At 47.1% G+C, this 15621-nt stretch overlaps 1 protein-coding gene across 1 annotated transcript; it reads left to right on the top strand.

Annotated features, from left to right (window-relative positions):
* The first annotated feature begins 12502 nt into the window (after nt 1-12502).
* On the top strand, nt 12503-14568 carry LOC127765147 (jasmonate-induced oxygenase 2). Its single transcript, XM_052289987.1, has 3 exons — nt 12503-13056; nt 13134-13464; nt 14075-14568. Exons 1-3 carry the CDS (start codon nt 12587-12589, stop codon nt 14330-14332), a joined length of 1059 nt encoding a protein of 352 aa, XP_052145947.1. The 5' UTR covers nt 12503-12586; the 3' UTR covers nt 14333-14568.
* The last annotated feature ends 1053 nt before the right edge of the window (nt 14569-15621 follow it).

Here is a 15621-nt window from a genome sequence, read left to right as displayed (position 1 = left end):
CTGTGTTCTGGTTTCCGGACGGACGGTGGCGGCATTTCACGTCGTATCCTTCATGGGGGCATCGTCTTGGAGAACCTTACCCTTGCATCGATTACTGTTGGCGGACTCCTGTGTCAGCTCGAAGCATTAGATTCCTAGGTTTTGGCGAGGCCTTTTCCTTTTTGGCTCCTTTCTTGTATTGGTGGCATCCAGCTTCTTCGTTTGTCTCTGTCAGGTGGAGTCGGAGCTGCTACGTCGTTGGGGTGCGACGTTGCTTGGCAACGATAACATTTGCAGTTTCTCTCTAGGGATGTTGGTGTTGCCAGTGTAGGTTCGGCGCCTCAGGGGCTTTGGCTGATGTCCAAAGTGTGAGCTCGATGTTGTTTTGCTCGTTTTGGCGGTGCCTTCAATGATGTTATGATCGCCGTGGAGTCGGAGCTGCTGGGTTGCTGGGCGGCATGTTTGGCAACGATAACACGTGCCTTGTGATGTCAAAGTTGTATGACGCTTTTGCAGCTTTTCGACATCGATGTTCGCCTTTGGATTCCGCTGTCGTAGTTTGGTTAGAGTTGTGTGATGCTCCGTGTGCTGTGTGGTTTGTACCGGCCGCAGTTGAGGGCTTGGCGAGTCTACTTGCTAAGAGGTTGTTTTTTCTTTTTCTGTAACCCGTCTGGGTTTTTACTCCTGCTTAATTGAAATATAATTGGCAAAACTGTGGCTGTTCTGTCCAGGTTAATCTATCTTTTCTTAGATGAAAGATGCACGTAATTTACTGTTGAGGAGTATATTCAAGGTTGATTAGTGTATTGATTAAGCCAGTTATGTCTATCAATTGCACCGTATAGAAACATCAGGCTGGCGATTGACATAATGACATCGCCCGGCCGTCAGGCTGCAGCGGCGGTGGCAGTGATGGCGCGCGATATGTCAGCCAGCGGTGTCAGCGAGATCGAAAGCCGCCGGTGGCTGATGCCTGATGGCGATGACCACTCTGTTCGCCGGCATGGTGTTCCAGGCGGCGCTGCAGCCGCCGGGGTGGTGCAGGCGGGGCCTGCGCTTAAGCCCATATAAGACGCGCAAGTCTTATGCACAGGAGAAGTTCTGTACCACATGAAAAATCTAGGTAGCCTTAGACCCGTATAAAAGAGGATGTGATCGAGATGCTCCCGCTGAGCTTGGTGGTGTGAGCTTGTCAATCCAGCTGTGGGTGGCAGGAGTTGGTAGTGTTTGGCCGTTGTTGGGGTGGATCGAGGGTAGTAGATATCTCTCCCCCCGGATCTCGTGCATGGTCCCTATATTCTAGGCTGGACGGCTCTCGTGCCGTTGGATTATGACGTCTTAGGTGACTTCATGAGAGAAGTCCCACTGCCCTATACGGTCAACTCCTATTTTCTTTTTAAAATTGACTGCAATTTTTTTATTAACTATATCAAATAAAAATTTAACCATATTTATCATTTAATAAATAACGTTCGATCTTTTTTTTAAATTGACTGCAATTTTTTTATTAACTATATCAAAGAAAAATTTAACCATATTTATCATTTAATAAACAAAGCTCGATCGGCCGGTAATTGACCATATTCCTCGTGCTGCTGGACTATAACATCTAGGTGACTCCCTGCTTCTCATGAGAGAAGCCACAACCCTATATTGCCAACTCCTCTTCTGTTTTTAAAATTGATGGTATGCTCCTAATTTTTAGTAAGGAATTTCTTTATTAAATATAGCAAGGAAAAATTTGACCATATTTATCATTTAATAAACTACTCACTGTCGACATTAATACGAAGTAGAGCAAAATTAGAAAAAAAAATTATATATAGCCAAAAAGTAACGATGGTCGGAACGGTACCCCTTATATGGAAACGACACTTGGTTGATCGGTAATTTCCACCATTTTTACACCTAACTATAGCAAGGTTAAAAATTTGATCATCCCTTAAAATTTGTTACTCTTCCCAATTGATTATCATGTAACTTATCTATTCATTTGTTTCTGCATTAGTAAATGGTATCGTTGCATGCAATTTTTTTTATGTATGCAAGAGTAAATGTGTCGTTTCATGTCTATTCGTTTATCTGTGTAGGAGTAAATAATATTGTTGCATGCTAGTGTAAGTCTGTATGCCAACATGCATTTTTTTTATTAGCTATAGCAAGGTTAAAAGTTTGATCATCCCGTAAAGTTTTTAGGTCTTACCAAATTGATTATCATCTAATTTGTATTTGTTTATTTGTGCATTAGTTAATGATATCGTTGCATGTCATGTCTATTTGTTTATGTGTGTAGGAGTAAATGCATCTTTACATGTTTGTTTGTTTATTTGTGCATGAGTAAATAATATTGTTGCATGCCCCGCATGTATGCTAGTGTAAGTTTGTCTGTCCAGATGTATGCCTAACATAACACCTTGATCGATGATGTTTAATTTCAGAAGTAAGGATGTTGTTTTTCTCAGTCTCGACATCATTCGTAAATATGATGCATCAACTCCGACTCTGCCTAAGCACTAAAACTCTAGCACTACAGAGGGCAAAGCACACCGCTCCAAACTCGGCCCTACGACAGGTTCACTAACACACAAGGCACTTGAAGCACGGGCAAGGCCAAAGAGCCCTGACAACAAACAAGCTGGACCAACTTCACGGACGAACACATCTCATCCACCGAAAGACTCCACGACCAAGGTTTGGAGGCAGACCGGCCAACAGAAGGGTGGAGCATCAAGGAAGGCGAGGAGGTCTAGCCTGCCGGAAGAGGAACTGAAAGTTGAAGACAGGGCTACAGAGACATCGGAGTCTTCCATGTTTCCGACGAGATCAAAGAAGAGCTTTGTGGCGGAGGCCACATCTCCACCAAGAACCGCCGGGCTTTGCAGGAAAGCACCCCTGGCAACTGCGACAACTACCACCAACGCAGAGAAGAGCTAGGGCGAGCAGAGCAGCAGAGCAACTAGAAAACTACGTGAGGGAAAGAGGAAGGGAGGAAAAGGAGGGGGTGGGGAGGAGGAGAAGAAGGGAGGTGGCAGCAGAGGTGGGGTGGGAGAGGGGATGGATGCCCAGAGAGGTGCCAGAGTCACCACAGTGGTTCAGAGAGGCGCCAGAGTCGCCGCCGCGCCCCGACGATGACCACCCCACCGGACCGCCAATAGGGCGACGTGCGCTGCCTCACATGTGCCGGCCTCTGCCACTCGCGCGCACTGGCCTCGCGCGCCAACATGAACTGCAGCAGCCCGCCGCCGGCCACACGCCACGCCGCGCGATGGCGCTGCCACCCACTTCGACCGGATCCAGCCTGGGACGGGCCAGATCCGGCGACAGTAGTGGCGGATTTGCCGCCACCACCGCCCGCCACCGGCGTTCACTGCCTCCTGCGCGCCTAAGAGGATGCGCCGCCTTCGGAGAAGGCCCCACCGCCGCCCTCCTTGGTCGCTAGCCGACTTTCCGGTGGTGAGCTCCGGTAGCAACAAGGTGAGGGGAGGGGGAAGAAGGGAGCGGCGGCGCTGGGTGTTTCACCCCCCCGTGTCGCCTGCATGAGGGCGACGCGGGGGAAAGTGACCATGAGAATGTATATTTAAAATTATAAAGGTGACTTGTATACAATAGAGCTTGTTAACAATCTGAAGTGAGCTACACTTTTAGATTAAAAAAAACATAGGATGGAATTCTGCTTGTCATCTGTCACGGTGATGCGAGATGGAGATGGGAAAGCGAGCTGCAAGCGGAGCGCCGTCGGCGGTTAGGGATTCAGGGTCGCGCAGACTCCACGGTCGTGCCGTCGCCTGTCACGGTGATGCGATCAGGGAGAGACCGAGAGCGCCAACATCCACCAGATCAAAGAGGAAACGGCACGTGCTACGTCTCGCCCTCAATGGCTCGATCTCGATGATATCACGCCTTCCGAGCCTTCCTTTCCTGGCTTGGCTGGCTCCTTACCTATCGACTAGGCCTGAGGGTCTGCCTGGAATGTTGGGTCAGAATGGGCGCCCCTCTACTCTGGGCCCTACGCGGTCGGACAACCCGCCTGGCTAGGCCCATAGCCATATGGAAAATCTGCAACGTTCGTGACTCGCATAAAACATCACGTGCTCGTGTTGATCCCACCGAGCTTGGTGGCGTGAGCTTGTCAGCCTCTCGGGGGGAAGGAGTTGGCAAGTTGGGTCTGTGGAGATCGAGGCAGAGACATAACTCTTCCGCAGTCTCGTTGGCAGAGGCACAGATGCAAGCAATCCTCTTTGACTTTGGCCCAAGGAGGATTGGATGGCCATCCAAGCTCATGCCAACAATTTACCTAGGGTTGCCATCGGCAGGGACCTGCATCCTAAGCCCAAGGTGGCCAACCGGCCCCTGGGCCTAGATGACATCCAGTCCTCTCCGACTTTGGCCCAAGGAGGATTGGATGGCCATCCAGGTCCCTCCCGAGACTACTCGTGAAATTAATTGCGACCCATCCTGCCAACTTTTTTTTCACTAAATTTGGAGCTAATTCGCTTGCAATTTCTACTCTTTTGTAATTTTTTTCTTCTATTCCAACTTCATAGACACACTGAATTAATATTTTGTGTGCGGTAAGCCTAGGCATTGGGCCAAGGATTGCCCTAAGTGCAAGGTCAAGAAGTTTGCAAACATGGTTATTAGTGAGGACGGAGGAACATCGGGGTATGGTAAATTTTTACCTATAGTTCTCTCTGTCTGTCACTCACCTGATTGGTGGGTTGATACTAGTGCTGATATTCATGTGTGTGCTGACATTTCCCTTTTTTTTTTCTTATCAGGTCGGGAGAGGTTCCTCCTTGTTGATTGGAAACGGATCGCTTGCGGCTATTCATGGTGTTGGTATGGTCGATCTGAAGTTTACTTCGGGAAAGATCGAGCAACTGAAGAACGTGCAGTATGTCCCTTCAATAAAGAAGAATCTAGTTAGCGGCTCTCTACTGTGTAGAGATGGTTTTAGACTTGTGTTTGAATTCAATAAATGTGTCATATCTAAATATGGAAGTTTTATTGGAAAATGCTATGACAGCGGGGGTTTGTTCCGGTTTTCTTTGGATGACATGTGTAATAATAATAATGTTGTGAACCATATTAGCGAGAATAATGAGTCCAATGTGTGGCATTCGCGACTTTGTCATGTGAATTTCGGTTGTATGACGCGCTTGGCTAACATGAGTTTAATTCCAAAATTCAATTTGGTCAAAGGTTCCAAGTGCCATACTTGTGTTCAATCAAAACAACCTCGCAAGCCTCACAATGCATCTGAGGCGAGGAATTTGGCACCTCTACAACTTGTTCATTCCGATCTGTGCGAAATGAACGGTGTGTTGACTAAAGGGGGGAAGAAATATTTCATGATACTGATAGATGATTGCACTAGATTATGCTATGTGTATCTATTGAAAACAAAGGATGAAGCATTACAGTACTTTAAGATCTATAAGGCTGAGGTAGAAAACCAACATGAAAGGAAAATCAAACAGTTGAGGTCTGATAGGGGTGGAGAGTATTTTTCCAATGAGTTTACGTGCTTCTGCGAAGAGTTTGGAATTATTCATGAGATGACGTCTCCCTATTCACCCCAGTCCCCCAGGGTAGCCGAAAGAAAGAACCGCACTATAACTGAGATGACGTCTCCCTATTCACCCCAGTCCCCCAGGGTAGCCGAAAGAAAGAACCGCACTCTAACTGAGATGGTGAACGCCATGTTAGACACTGTGGGACTTTCCAAGGAATGGTGGGGTGAGGCAATTTTGATTGCTTGTCATGTCCTGAATAAAATTCCAACTAAGCATAAGGAGGTAACACCATTCGAGGAATGGGAAAGGAAGAAACTAAATCTCTCATACCTACGCACATGGGGCTGTTTGGCCAAGGTAAATGTACCTATAACCACTGCTTTGCTCTCCCGAGAAGGGAGAACGGAAACAGCCTTAGCCTGACAGCGTCTGGACTGACGCCCTTGATGGTGTACATGCTACAGATCTCCAGGAACTGCTGCAGATGAGCGTTGGCATCCTCGTTAGGCTTGCCACAAAATGGGCTAGCCTGCGCCATCGTGATGAGGGTGGACTTCAAATCAAAATCCACGTCTCCCATGTTGATTTGCGGTCCAATGGCCACATTGTCAGCAGAGGGAGCAGCGAACTCGCGAAGGGTCTTGTCAGCCATAGTCTTGAAGGTCGGTGGCGCTGGTACGGCTCGTTTCTTTGTCGGTAGAGTTTTCTGCGGAGCAACGACTCGCGGCCTGACGCTCCGGAAGAAAGCTTCTGGATTTTCTTTGTAGTTTTCCAGCAAGTTGAAACAACCAAGGTTTTCACAATAAAAGCGAAAACAACCAAGGTTAGCCTGCAAAGGAAAATAATTTTATAGAGGTAAATATAAAATATTAGTTCAGGTAATCTCTACTATGAATCTTCCCCGGCAACGGCGCCAGAAATGCTTGTTGGTATTTCTTAACGACATTACTAGAAATATAATTCCCAGCAATGGCGCATAAATACTCCTGGTATATTATGGTTACAGAGTTCATCCGCAAGCACACGGATATACCATTGTAACATTTCACCCGAGAGTATTCCAAGAGTATCGTATTTATTTTATCCCGTGAGAAGATCATGTAGAGACAACTCAACTAATAATTTATATATTACTTGTGATAATCATATTCTAAGCAGGGATTAAGATAATCCAAGGGTAGAGTGACACACAAGCATTAACTACTCATTCTCATAATATATCATCTAAGCTAAGTGGAGAGAAAAGAGAAAGAAAATCTATTCCTATACTTCTAATATACATAGTATACATACATTTTAGTTAACTAATATACTAGCTAATACCCTCTATCCGATGCCCGCCTAGTACTTCGAGAAGCTACCCCTAACTGCCGAGTTACTTACGACAGCCCGTCATGACCATACAACCGGGGCTAAATACGGAGGAATACCCTCCCCAGGGAATTAACTTAGGATTATATACCGGCGCGAAGGAATACCCGTACTGAGCTGTCACCATCAGCGGCCCACCTTTCATCCGTAATATATAACCCCAAATAATGATATCCTGTAATCTAGACACCACGCCTAAACTACCAGATTCTACTGTAATATCATCGTCATGACATAGAGTAATTGCATAAGCAAACATTATACCCGCACCAAAGCATCTCCCAGATAAGCTAGCCGTATATTCAGTATAACATGAACATAATGTAAAGTAGGCATTCATATACTCGGAAAGTATTTCAATACCATAAATGTATATAGAAGAGTATTCTAATAAAAGTACAAAGCTTACAAAAGAGAAGAGAAAAGCTACTAGAGCCATGCCCGAACTCTTCCGAAGACTTCCGGACTCCTGTTTTCTACTCTATTCCTATTCCACCAGCTAGATACTACTAAACTAAACTTTGAGAGAGTAAGAGAAAGCTTGCTTGAGGTGTGTGAGTGAAGTGAGGAGAGGAACTCCTTAAATAGGCTGCCAATGACGGTTGTGGCAGTTGGAATGGTCGGAATTGCCCTCCAACCGTCATTGTGGAGTGATCCACGCCATCCAGCCAAAACCTGGATCCAACGGCACTAAGGAGGGTCGGCTGAACCCCCTGGTTCACCGAACCTATGGCCGGCCCAATCCAACCCAATTTTGGCTGGCGGCCTCCTCTGTTGCTTCTCTTCGCAGACTTGTGAATTTTGGCCCAATTCATCGTGTCAATTATGAGTTCTTGGCCCATTCATACATAAGTTTGATTCTCGATATCGTCCAATTGATTTATCATCTATGTTGATGTCGATTCTCCTCCACTTTATTGTTATTCTCTGCAAAAAGGTTAATAAACCTAATACTAGTGGAATATTATTATTCTAATATATATATATATATATATATATATATATATATATATATATATATATATATATATATATATATATATGCATTGAAAGCATCACTAGTTCTCCTCTATTTTGGTAATATTGACGGTCAAGACTGATCGATAATGACCATCAACAAGAACACAATGATCAAACGCCAGAGGAAAATCCTGAGGAGGATAACATTGTAGATACTCGTAAGAGTAAGAGACAAAGGGTTGCAAAATCCTTTGGAGATGACTACATTGTATACCTTGTGGATGGCACTCCAAGAACCATTGAAGAGGCATATTCATCTCCTAACGGTGACTATTGTAAGGAAGCGGTACGCAGTGAGATGGACTCAATTATGTCTAATGGTACTTGGGAAGTCGTTGAGCATCCATATGGGTGTAAGCCTATAGGATGCAAATGGGTTTTCAAGAAAAAGCTTAGGCCTGACGGTACAATTGAAAAGTACAAGGCAAGACTTGTGGCCAAGGGTTATACTCAAAAGGAAGGCGAGGACTTTTTCGACACCTACTCACTAGTTGCTCGCTTGACCGCGATTCGAGTACTACTCGGTTTGGCAGTCTCTCATGGTCTACTCGTCCATCAGATGGATGTTAAGACAACTTTCCTCCATGGAGAGTTGGAGGAGGAGATCTATATGGATCAACCAGATGGGTATGTACTAGAAGGTCAAGAGGGAATGGTGTGCAAGCTGTTGAAGTCCTTGTATGGTCTCAAACAAGCGCCTAAGCAATGGCATGAGAAGTTTGACAAAACACTTACATCTGTTGGCTTTGTTGTGAACGAAGCTGACAAATGTGTGTACTATCGCTATGGTGGGGGAGAGGAAGTGATCTTGTGCTTATATGTTGATGATATATTGATCTTTGGGACCAGCCTCAATGTGAGTGAGGAGGTCAGGGACTTTCTGTCTAAAAGCTTTGAAATGAAGGATTTGGGAGTGGCTGATGTTATTCTTAACATTAAGCTACTGAGAGGAGATGAAGGTGGGACCACACTTGTGCAATCTCACTATGTGGACAAGATCCTGAGTCGCTTTGGTTATAGTGACTGCAAGACAGCTTCTACTCCTTATGATCCCAGTGTGCTATTAAGGAAATAGCAAGGGATCAATTGAGATACTCCCAGATCATTGGTTCATTGATGTACTTACATAGTACAACAAGGCCTGGTATCTCATTTGCTGTAAGCAAGTTGAGCCGATTTGTCTCAAATCCGGGAGATGATCATTTGCATGCTCTTGAAAGAGTAGTGCGCTATCTAAAAGGGACAATGAGCTATGAGATTCACTACGCCGGGTACCCAAAAGTATTGAAGGGCTATAGTGATTCAAACTTGATATCTGATGCTGATGAGATAAAGGCCACAAGTGGGTATGTGTTCACACTTGGAGGTGGCGCTGTTTCCTGGAAGTTTTGCAAGCAGACCATCTTAACGAGGTCAACAATGGAAGTAGAACTCATAGCTTTAGATACTGCCACAATTGAGGCCGAATGGCTTCATGAGCTCCTGATGGATTTGCCGGTGGTTGAAAAACCAGTACCAACAATCTTGATGAACTGTGATAAACAAACAGTGATTATCAAAATGAACAGTTCGAAGGACAACATGAAGACATCCAGGCATGTAAAAAGGAGATTGAAGTCTGTCAGAAAACAGAAAAACTCCGGAGTAATAGCATTGGACTATGTCTAGATGGCTAAAAATCTGGCAGATCAGTTTACCAAGGGGCTACCACGTAATGTGATAGACTATGCATCGAGGGAGATGGGCTTGAGACCCACTTAGAGTTGCACAATAGTGGAAACCTGTCCATGGTGATCGGAGATCCCGTGAATTTGGATAGTGAAACAAACTATTGTGTAGCTGAGAGAAGAGACCCTAAAATGGGCTTATTTTCATGATGCACTTCTCTTCTAAATCTGTATGGTAGGATGGTACACACCTTAATATGATCCAAGAGGCTTTTCATAAAGTAGAGATGTTTGGCCTACAGAACATCTTAGAAGGAACACACCTATATGAGTCCAACTGCTAGCCACAGTCTATAAGATTTGGGTGATCTCTAGATACTCATGAAAAGGCCGGGAGTATAACTCATACGCTCCAAATAGAGGGGATGCAAACGGCATCCCAGTATTAGTTAAGGGTTTGAGTGAAACCTGAATCACACAAGACTGACAATTCAAGGCATAGTCCATTGTTCAGTTGTGATCTAGTGTAGTTCTTTTCCTAGGTGTAAGTTTAACTTAACAGTTTCCACTGAAACACTGGTATAACAAACAAATGGGCTATCGAGAGCATTTCCAGTGAGCCATGAAATTTGGTGGGGATTGTTGGAATAAATGGGCTAGGCCTGATTTAATTCAATTAAAATCCATAGGCCCGCAATAAATGTTAGAGGTAATAAAACCACCTCAGGAATTTAAGTGAAGAGATCTCAATTTAAAATAGGGAGCTAGAGAAGAGCCCCTGTTGAGCGGTTGAGATAGTGGGCGGACTGCCACACGGGCGCATGCGCGCGCCGGCCGGGCCGGGCCGAGGCCGTGGGCGTGGGCGTGGCGAGGCCAATTGAATTCCTTTCGAACCGGCTCAACGGACAGGAATTGAATATAATTCAATGCGGGCGCGACTGTTACTCTGGTAATGGACGAGAAGCGCCCCCTCCTACGCTATAAAAAGCCACCACCACGACAGAGCTCCGGTTCCGCTCTCCGTCTCTCACACTTCCTCCTCCTGTCGCTGAATCTCTTATGTTTCCTGCGCTGCTACTCTGTCTTCTCCGGTTCTGATCTGTCTTCTCTGGTTCTGATCTCTTGCGCGCACGGGAGATCCAGGACGAGCAGGTGCCTCCAGAACTCCGTCCACCTGAGAAACCTGCACGGGTAGGCGGGCGATTAAGTTTTTGGGGAGCATCTCGACGTGACTGCTCTGCTTCCTCTGCATCGCGATGGCTTCCACTGGCGATGGTGCACCAGGAGCTGGAGGGAATGGCGGCGCTCCAGGCGACAACACCAACGGAGGCAATTCTGCCTCATAATCCAGCGGAGGGACATTGACTGGGTATAATCTTTCTACACTACTGTTCATGTCTACTAAGTTTATGTTTGGCGCAATATTTTTAGTGCATTGCTTTATGGTGAATATCTATACTTTTTATATATTAATCATGATTTGTTTGTTACATCTGTTTGATAATTGTACTGGTTTATTCCCTGTTAAAGTCATGATTATTATCGTAATAATTTAGATTAAAATATGCCGAAATGTGACCATATTTCCAACAGCTTTGGCCTAATTTTCTCATGGATAATATATATCATTATTAGTTTGTTGTTCTTTGTGTTCACTTCCAGGTATACGTTCACGTTCCAGATCGAGCACGTACGGACGGTGGCCGCGGCGGCGAAGCACCCGTCGAGCGAGGAAGACGCACATGCATGAGCGGCCTCGCTGATGGACACGGCGTACAGGACGAGATGAGATGAGCGCCCCGCCGCGCTTCGGCTTCCTCTCCTGCTACAGCCACAACCTCTCAGCACAACAACTAACACCACAGTCACCACTACATCATCCGGCCCAATTTTTTGGTTAGCCCACGAGCACACCAGCACCCCGTTGGTGCATACTTTCTTTGTCCTAAAAATCAACATATTATTGAAAGTGATATTTCTTAATACAGTGAATCTGGATAATATTCTATTCCGATATATTGTTTAGAAAAAATATCACCTTTGATATTAAGTTAGTTTCTTTTTAAAGACGGAGGGAATATGATTTCATCGCGCTTCCATAGTTACTCTGACTCCCTAGCTAGCACAGGTGGTCGTACGTTGTTGCGACTTGCAAGGAGAAAAACTACGGTGGCTGTGCTGATTTCAGATTCCACTGACCGCGAGCTCCGGGTGAATACTCTCGCTCGCGTCGCGTCCGCCTGACGAGGAAGCTACAACCATAATTTGTCGTGCTCTCTCCGCTCCCAGCCATTTGTCACCAACCGCAGCGCATCATATCATTGAGCCACGCACTGAACACGACCGTTCGATCCCCTCAAGGACGCCTCGCGTCGCCGGCGTCCAAGCTCGCCGTCGGTGGCCGATCTCCTGGCGTGCCAAGGACATAAACACGTAAGGCGGTGGCACTAGCGGCGTTAAAACTGTATCCTGAGTGAACTCGTACAACCTTATTTTTTTTACTTATGCTTATATTTGTACTTATTACTCCTAGCTAAAGTTTGAATTTTCAATCTTAAATTAAAAGTTGATTTTGAGTTTTTTTTTCATCGTAGTTTATTTACCGTCTTTACTTTTAGATCGTTATGAATACGTGTATAAAAGTTTTATTTATATATTTTTTTTTCATTTGCAAATCGGTACCGTACGTGTTATTTCTCTCAACCCGGCCGGCCACCTTTTTCCTGTCGATCGTGTGTTGTGTCGCAGTGTCGCCAACTCGGCTCTCTAGCTCGGTCGATCATCCATGACGTCACTACAACAAACAGACAACACGCACCGATCAGAAGGCCTCCACCACACAAGCCAAATGTGCGTCACACTGAAACCCATCCAGATTCATTGAATCCAGCCATGAACTGAGCTATCCAACCTAACCCATCGCACGTCCTTTTTCCTCGCCGATATCAAACCCAAGCCACACACACGCACACACGCTGACACACGAGACGAACACTTGTGCTACAGCTTCTCGCCACCAGCTACTGATCGACCATGGGCGGCCTCTCCATGGACCAGGCGTTCGTGCAGGCCCCCGAGCACCGCCCCAAGGCGTCCGTCGCCGAGGCCGACGGCATCCCGGTCATCGACCTCTCCCCTCTCCTCGCCGCCGGCGACGGCGACGCCAACGGGGTGGACGCGCTCGCGGCGGAGGTCGGGAGGGCGAGCCGGGACTGGGGCTTCTTCGTGGTGGTGCGCCACGGTGTGCCCGCGGAGGCGGTGGCGCGCGCGGCGGAGGCGCAGAGGGAGTTCTTCGCGCTGCCGCCGGAGCGGAGGGCGGCCGTGGCGCGGAGCGAGGCGGCGCCGATGGGGTACTACGCGTCCGAGCACACCAAGAACGTCAGGGACTGGAAGGAGGTGTTCGACCTCGTCCCGCGCCAGACGCCGCCGCCGCCGACGACCGCCGTGGCCGACGGCGACCTGGTGTTCGACAACAAGTGGCCCGACGACCTGCCGGGATTCAGGTCAGGTCACCACATCGATCGATCGTCTTCTTCATCCTCGCATCAATTCAGTTCAACCTCATCGAATTCTTGAGCAGGGAGGCAATGGAGGAGTACGGCGAAGCGGTGGAGGAGCTGGCGTTCAAGCTGCTGGAGCTGATCGCCAGGAGCCTCGGCCTGAGACCCGACCGCCTCCATGGCTTCTTCAAGGACGACCAGACCACCTTCATCCGGCTCAACCACTACCCTCCCTGCCCGAGCCCCGACCTCGCCCTCGGCGTCGGCCGCCACAAGGACGCCGGCGCGCTCACCGTGCTCTACCAGGACGATGTCGGCGGCCTCGACGTCCGCCGCCGATCCGACGGCGAGTGGGTGCGCGTCAGGCCCGTCCCTCACTCCTTCATCATCAACGTCGGCGACATCATCCAGGTACTTTTTTTTTTTGAGCAGCTACATATTTATCAACAAATTTTCTTCTAACAATTTATCGGACATAAATATATTACAATGAAAGAATAATTGTATCATAACTTGTGTGTCCTTATATGTAAGTTTCAGAAATCCTATAGTAACATGGTATTTTCGCGAAAGCGGAGATTGTGAGACCGTATCTTCTCACCCATGCGCGTCATATGATTTTTTTTTCTTGCCAACTTAAATAAATTTCAAAGTAAATCTAATAGATTAAAATTATGTGAAACTTGCATATAAGTTTTCTACGGTAACACGCTATTTTCACGAAACGGAGGTCGTTCCCCTCATCCGTGCGCGTGTTATGATTTTTTTTCTTTCCAAGTTGAGTGAATCTTGGAAGTAAATCTAACGATTTAAAATTATGTGCATACACGTTATATTGCAGTTATATACAAGTTATAATGTAATTATACTACAATTATAACGGTATTCATAGTTGAAAAACTTTTAAAAGAGAATTAGTTAATAAATATATAACAACATTGTAGTTTAATTGTTACTATTTGACATCATTTTTATTTGCATTTTGAATTTGACTGAAAAAATTGAGAGTGCGCTTGTCCAGGTGTGGAGCAATGACAGGTACGAGAGCGCGGAGCACCGGGTGGCGGTGAACGTGGAGAAGGAGAGGTTCTCCATCCCTTTCTTCTTCAACCCGGCGGGCCACACCATGGTGGAGCCACTGGAGGAGGTCGTGAGCGACGAGAGCCCGGCCAGGTACAACCCCTACAACTGGGGCGAATTCTTCAGCACCAGGAAGAACAGCAACTTCAAGAAGCTGGACGTGGAGAACGTCCAGATCACGCATTTCAGGAAGAATTAACGCGCCGGCTAGATCATGTTCAGTAAATTTTCAGATGATGATGCGTGGACAACCATATAGCCTTTGCGTCATAAGTTAATAATGTCTGTGACAGTATATCATGTAAACAATCGTATGATGTGGCTTCTCTATCTGCCGGTGATGGTAATGTGACATTGTAGAAGAGGGTTTGTGAGATACTTCCTTCACTTAACTTTTACGAATGAATATAGACAACCACAACATCCTTGTCGTGACCGAGTGTAGGAGTGGCTGTATCCTGCAGACAAAAGGATCGGGTGAGGCTCTGTTTCTCATACCACTTGGTGGTGTAAATAATCCTACAACATGCCGATCTCATTTGCCGTGCACACGTCTACATTTGTCTAAAGCGGACAAAATTAACGGGAACTCTTAAGGATGTGTTTGGATGGAGAGATTGGCTGGGATAGGATATGGCCGCCCAAATTTTGGAGGTGTTTGGATGGTGGGCGGTACTGGGATATGGCCACCCCCTAGAGAATATTCCCTCCAGATGCCAGCTCCGTGCATCCGGCCGATTCGGCTGGACGGGGCAGCCCAGGACTGCGCGCGACTCGCGCACGTGAAGTGGTCGCGTGCCCTCACCTCCTCCCATCCTTTTCTCTCTTTTTTCTCCTCTGTTCTCACCGGTTCACAGTGGCAAACCCTAGCTCTCCTCTGTCATTCGGCGGCGCACCAGGCGGGGTGGTTCGGCGGAGCGGGTGGCCGCGCCGGGGACGAGCGGCAGGCAGGGCGGGCGGCAGGTGTCGGCGGCGCGGGTTCTCGCCCTCTAGCGGCGCGGGCGGAGGGAACCGGCGGCGCGGGTGCTCGCCCTCTAGCGGCGCGGGCGACGACTACCGGTGGCGCGGCGGCGACTCCAGGCTGGGCTGCGGCGACTGCAGGCGACACGGCAGCGACTCCAGGCGACGCGGCGGCGACTGCAGGCGGCACGGCGGCGAGTCCACGCGGCAGCTGCGGCGGCGAGTAGAAACAACATCATTCTCTTTGCATTCATCCTCGTTTGAAGGTATACTACAAATCTGAGCATTGTTCTTGTTTTTTGGGGATTGATTTGTTCAGATCTGAGTGCTATAGTAGTTTCTAAGCATGGGCATGAATGATTATAGAGTGCTATAGTTGCTATTTTGTGATATTTTGTTCAGATCTGAGTGCTATATGTTGTATGACTCAATATATGTGTGCATGAATGTGGTAGACCTGATTTGGTCAAACTTTGGCATTGTAGATGGACAGCAGAACACGGTTTCTGATTTATGCCTACATTCAAC

This window comes from Oryza glaberrima, chromosome 3 (genome assembly GCF_000147395.1).
Source record: "Oryza glaberrima chromosome 3, OglaRS2, whole genome shotgun sequence".
NCBI lineage: Eukaryota > Viridiplantae > Streptophyta > Magnoliopsida > Poales > Poaceae > Oryza > Oryza glaberrima.
Note: the sequence above shows the minus strand (reverse complement) of the source record. Positions and strands in the feature narration are given on the sequence as shown.

What these genes read in the sequence shown, in the direction of transcription:
- LOC127765147 (XM_052289987.1), top strand. Translation starts at nt 12,587, where the DNA reads ATGGGCGGCCTCTCCATGGACCAGGCGTTCGTGCAGGCCCCCGAGCAC. An exon ending in GACGACCTGCCGGGATTCAG is followed by an intron (nt 13,057 to 13,133) that starts GTCAGGTCACCA and finishes ATTCTTGAGCAG; the next exon opens with GGAGGCAATGGAGGAGTACG. An exon ending in ACGTCGGCGACATCATCCAG is followed by an intron (nt 13,465 to 14,074) that starts GTACTTTTTTTT and finishes GCGCTTGTCCAG; the next exon opens with GTGTGGAGCAATGACAGGTA.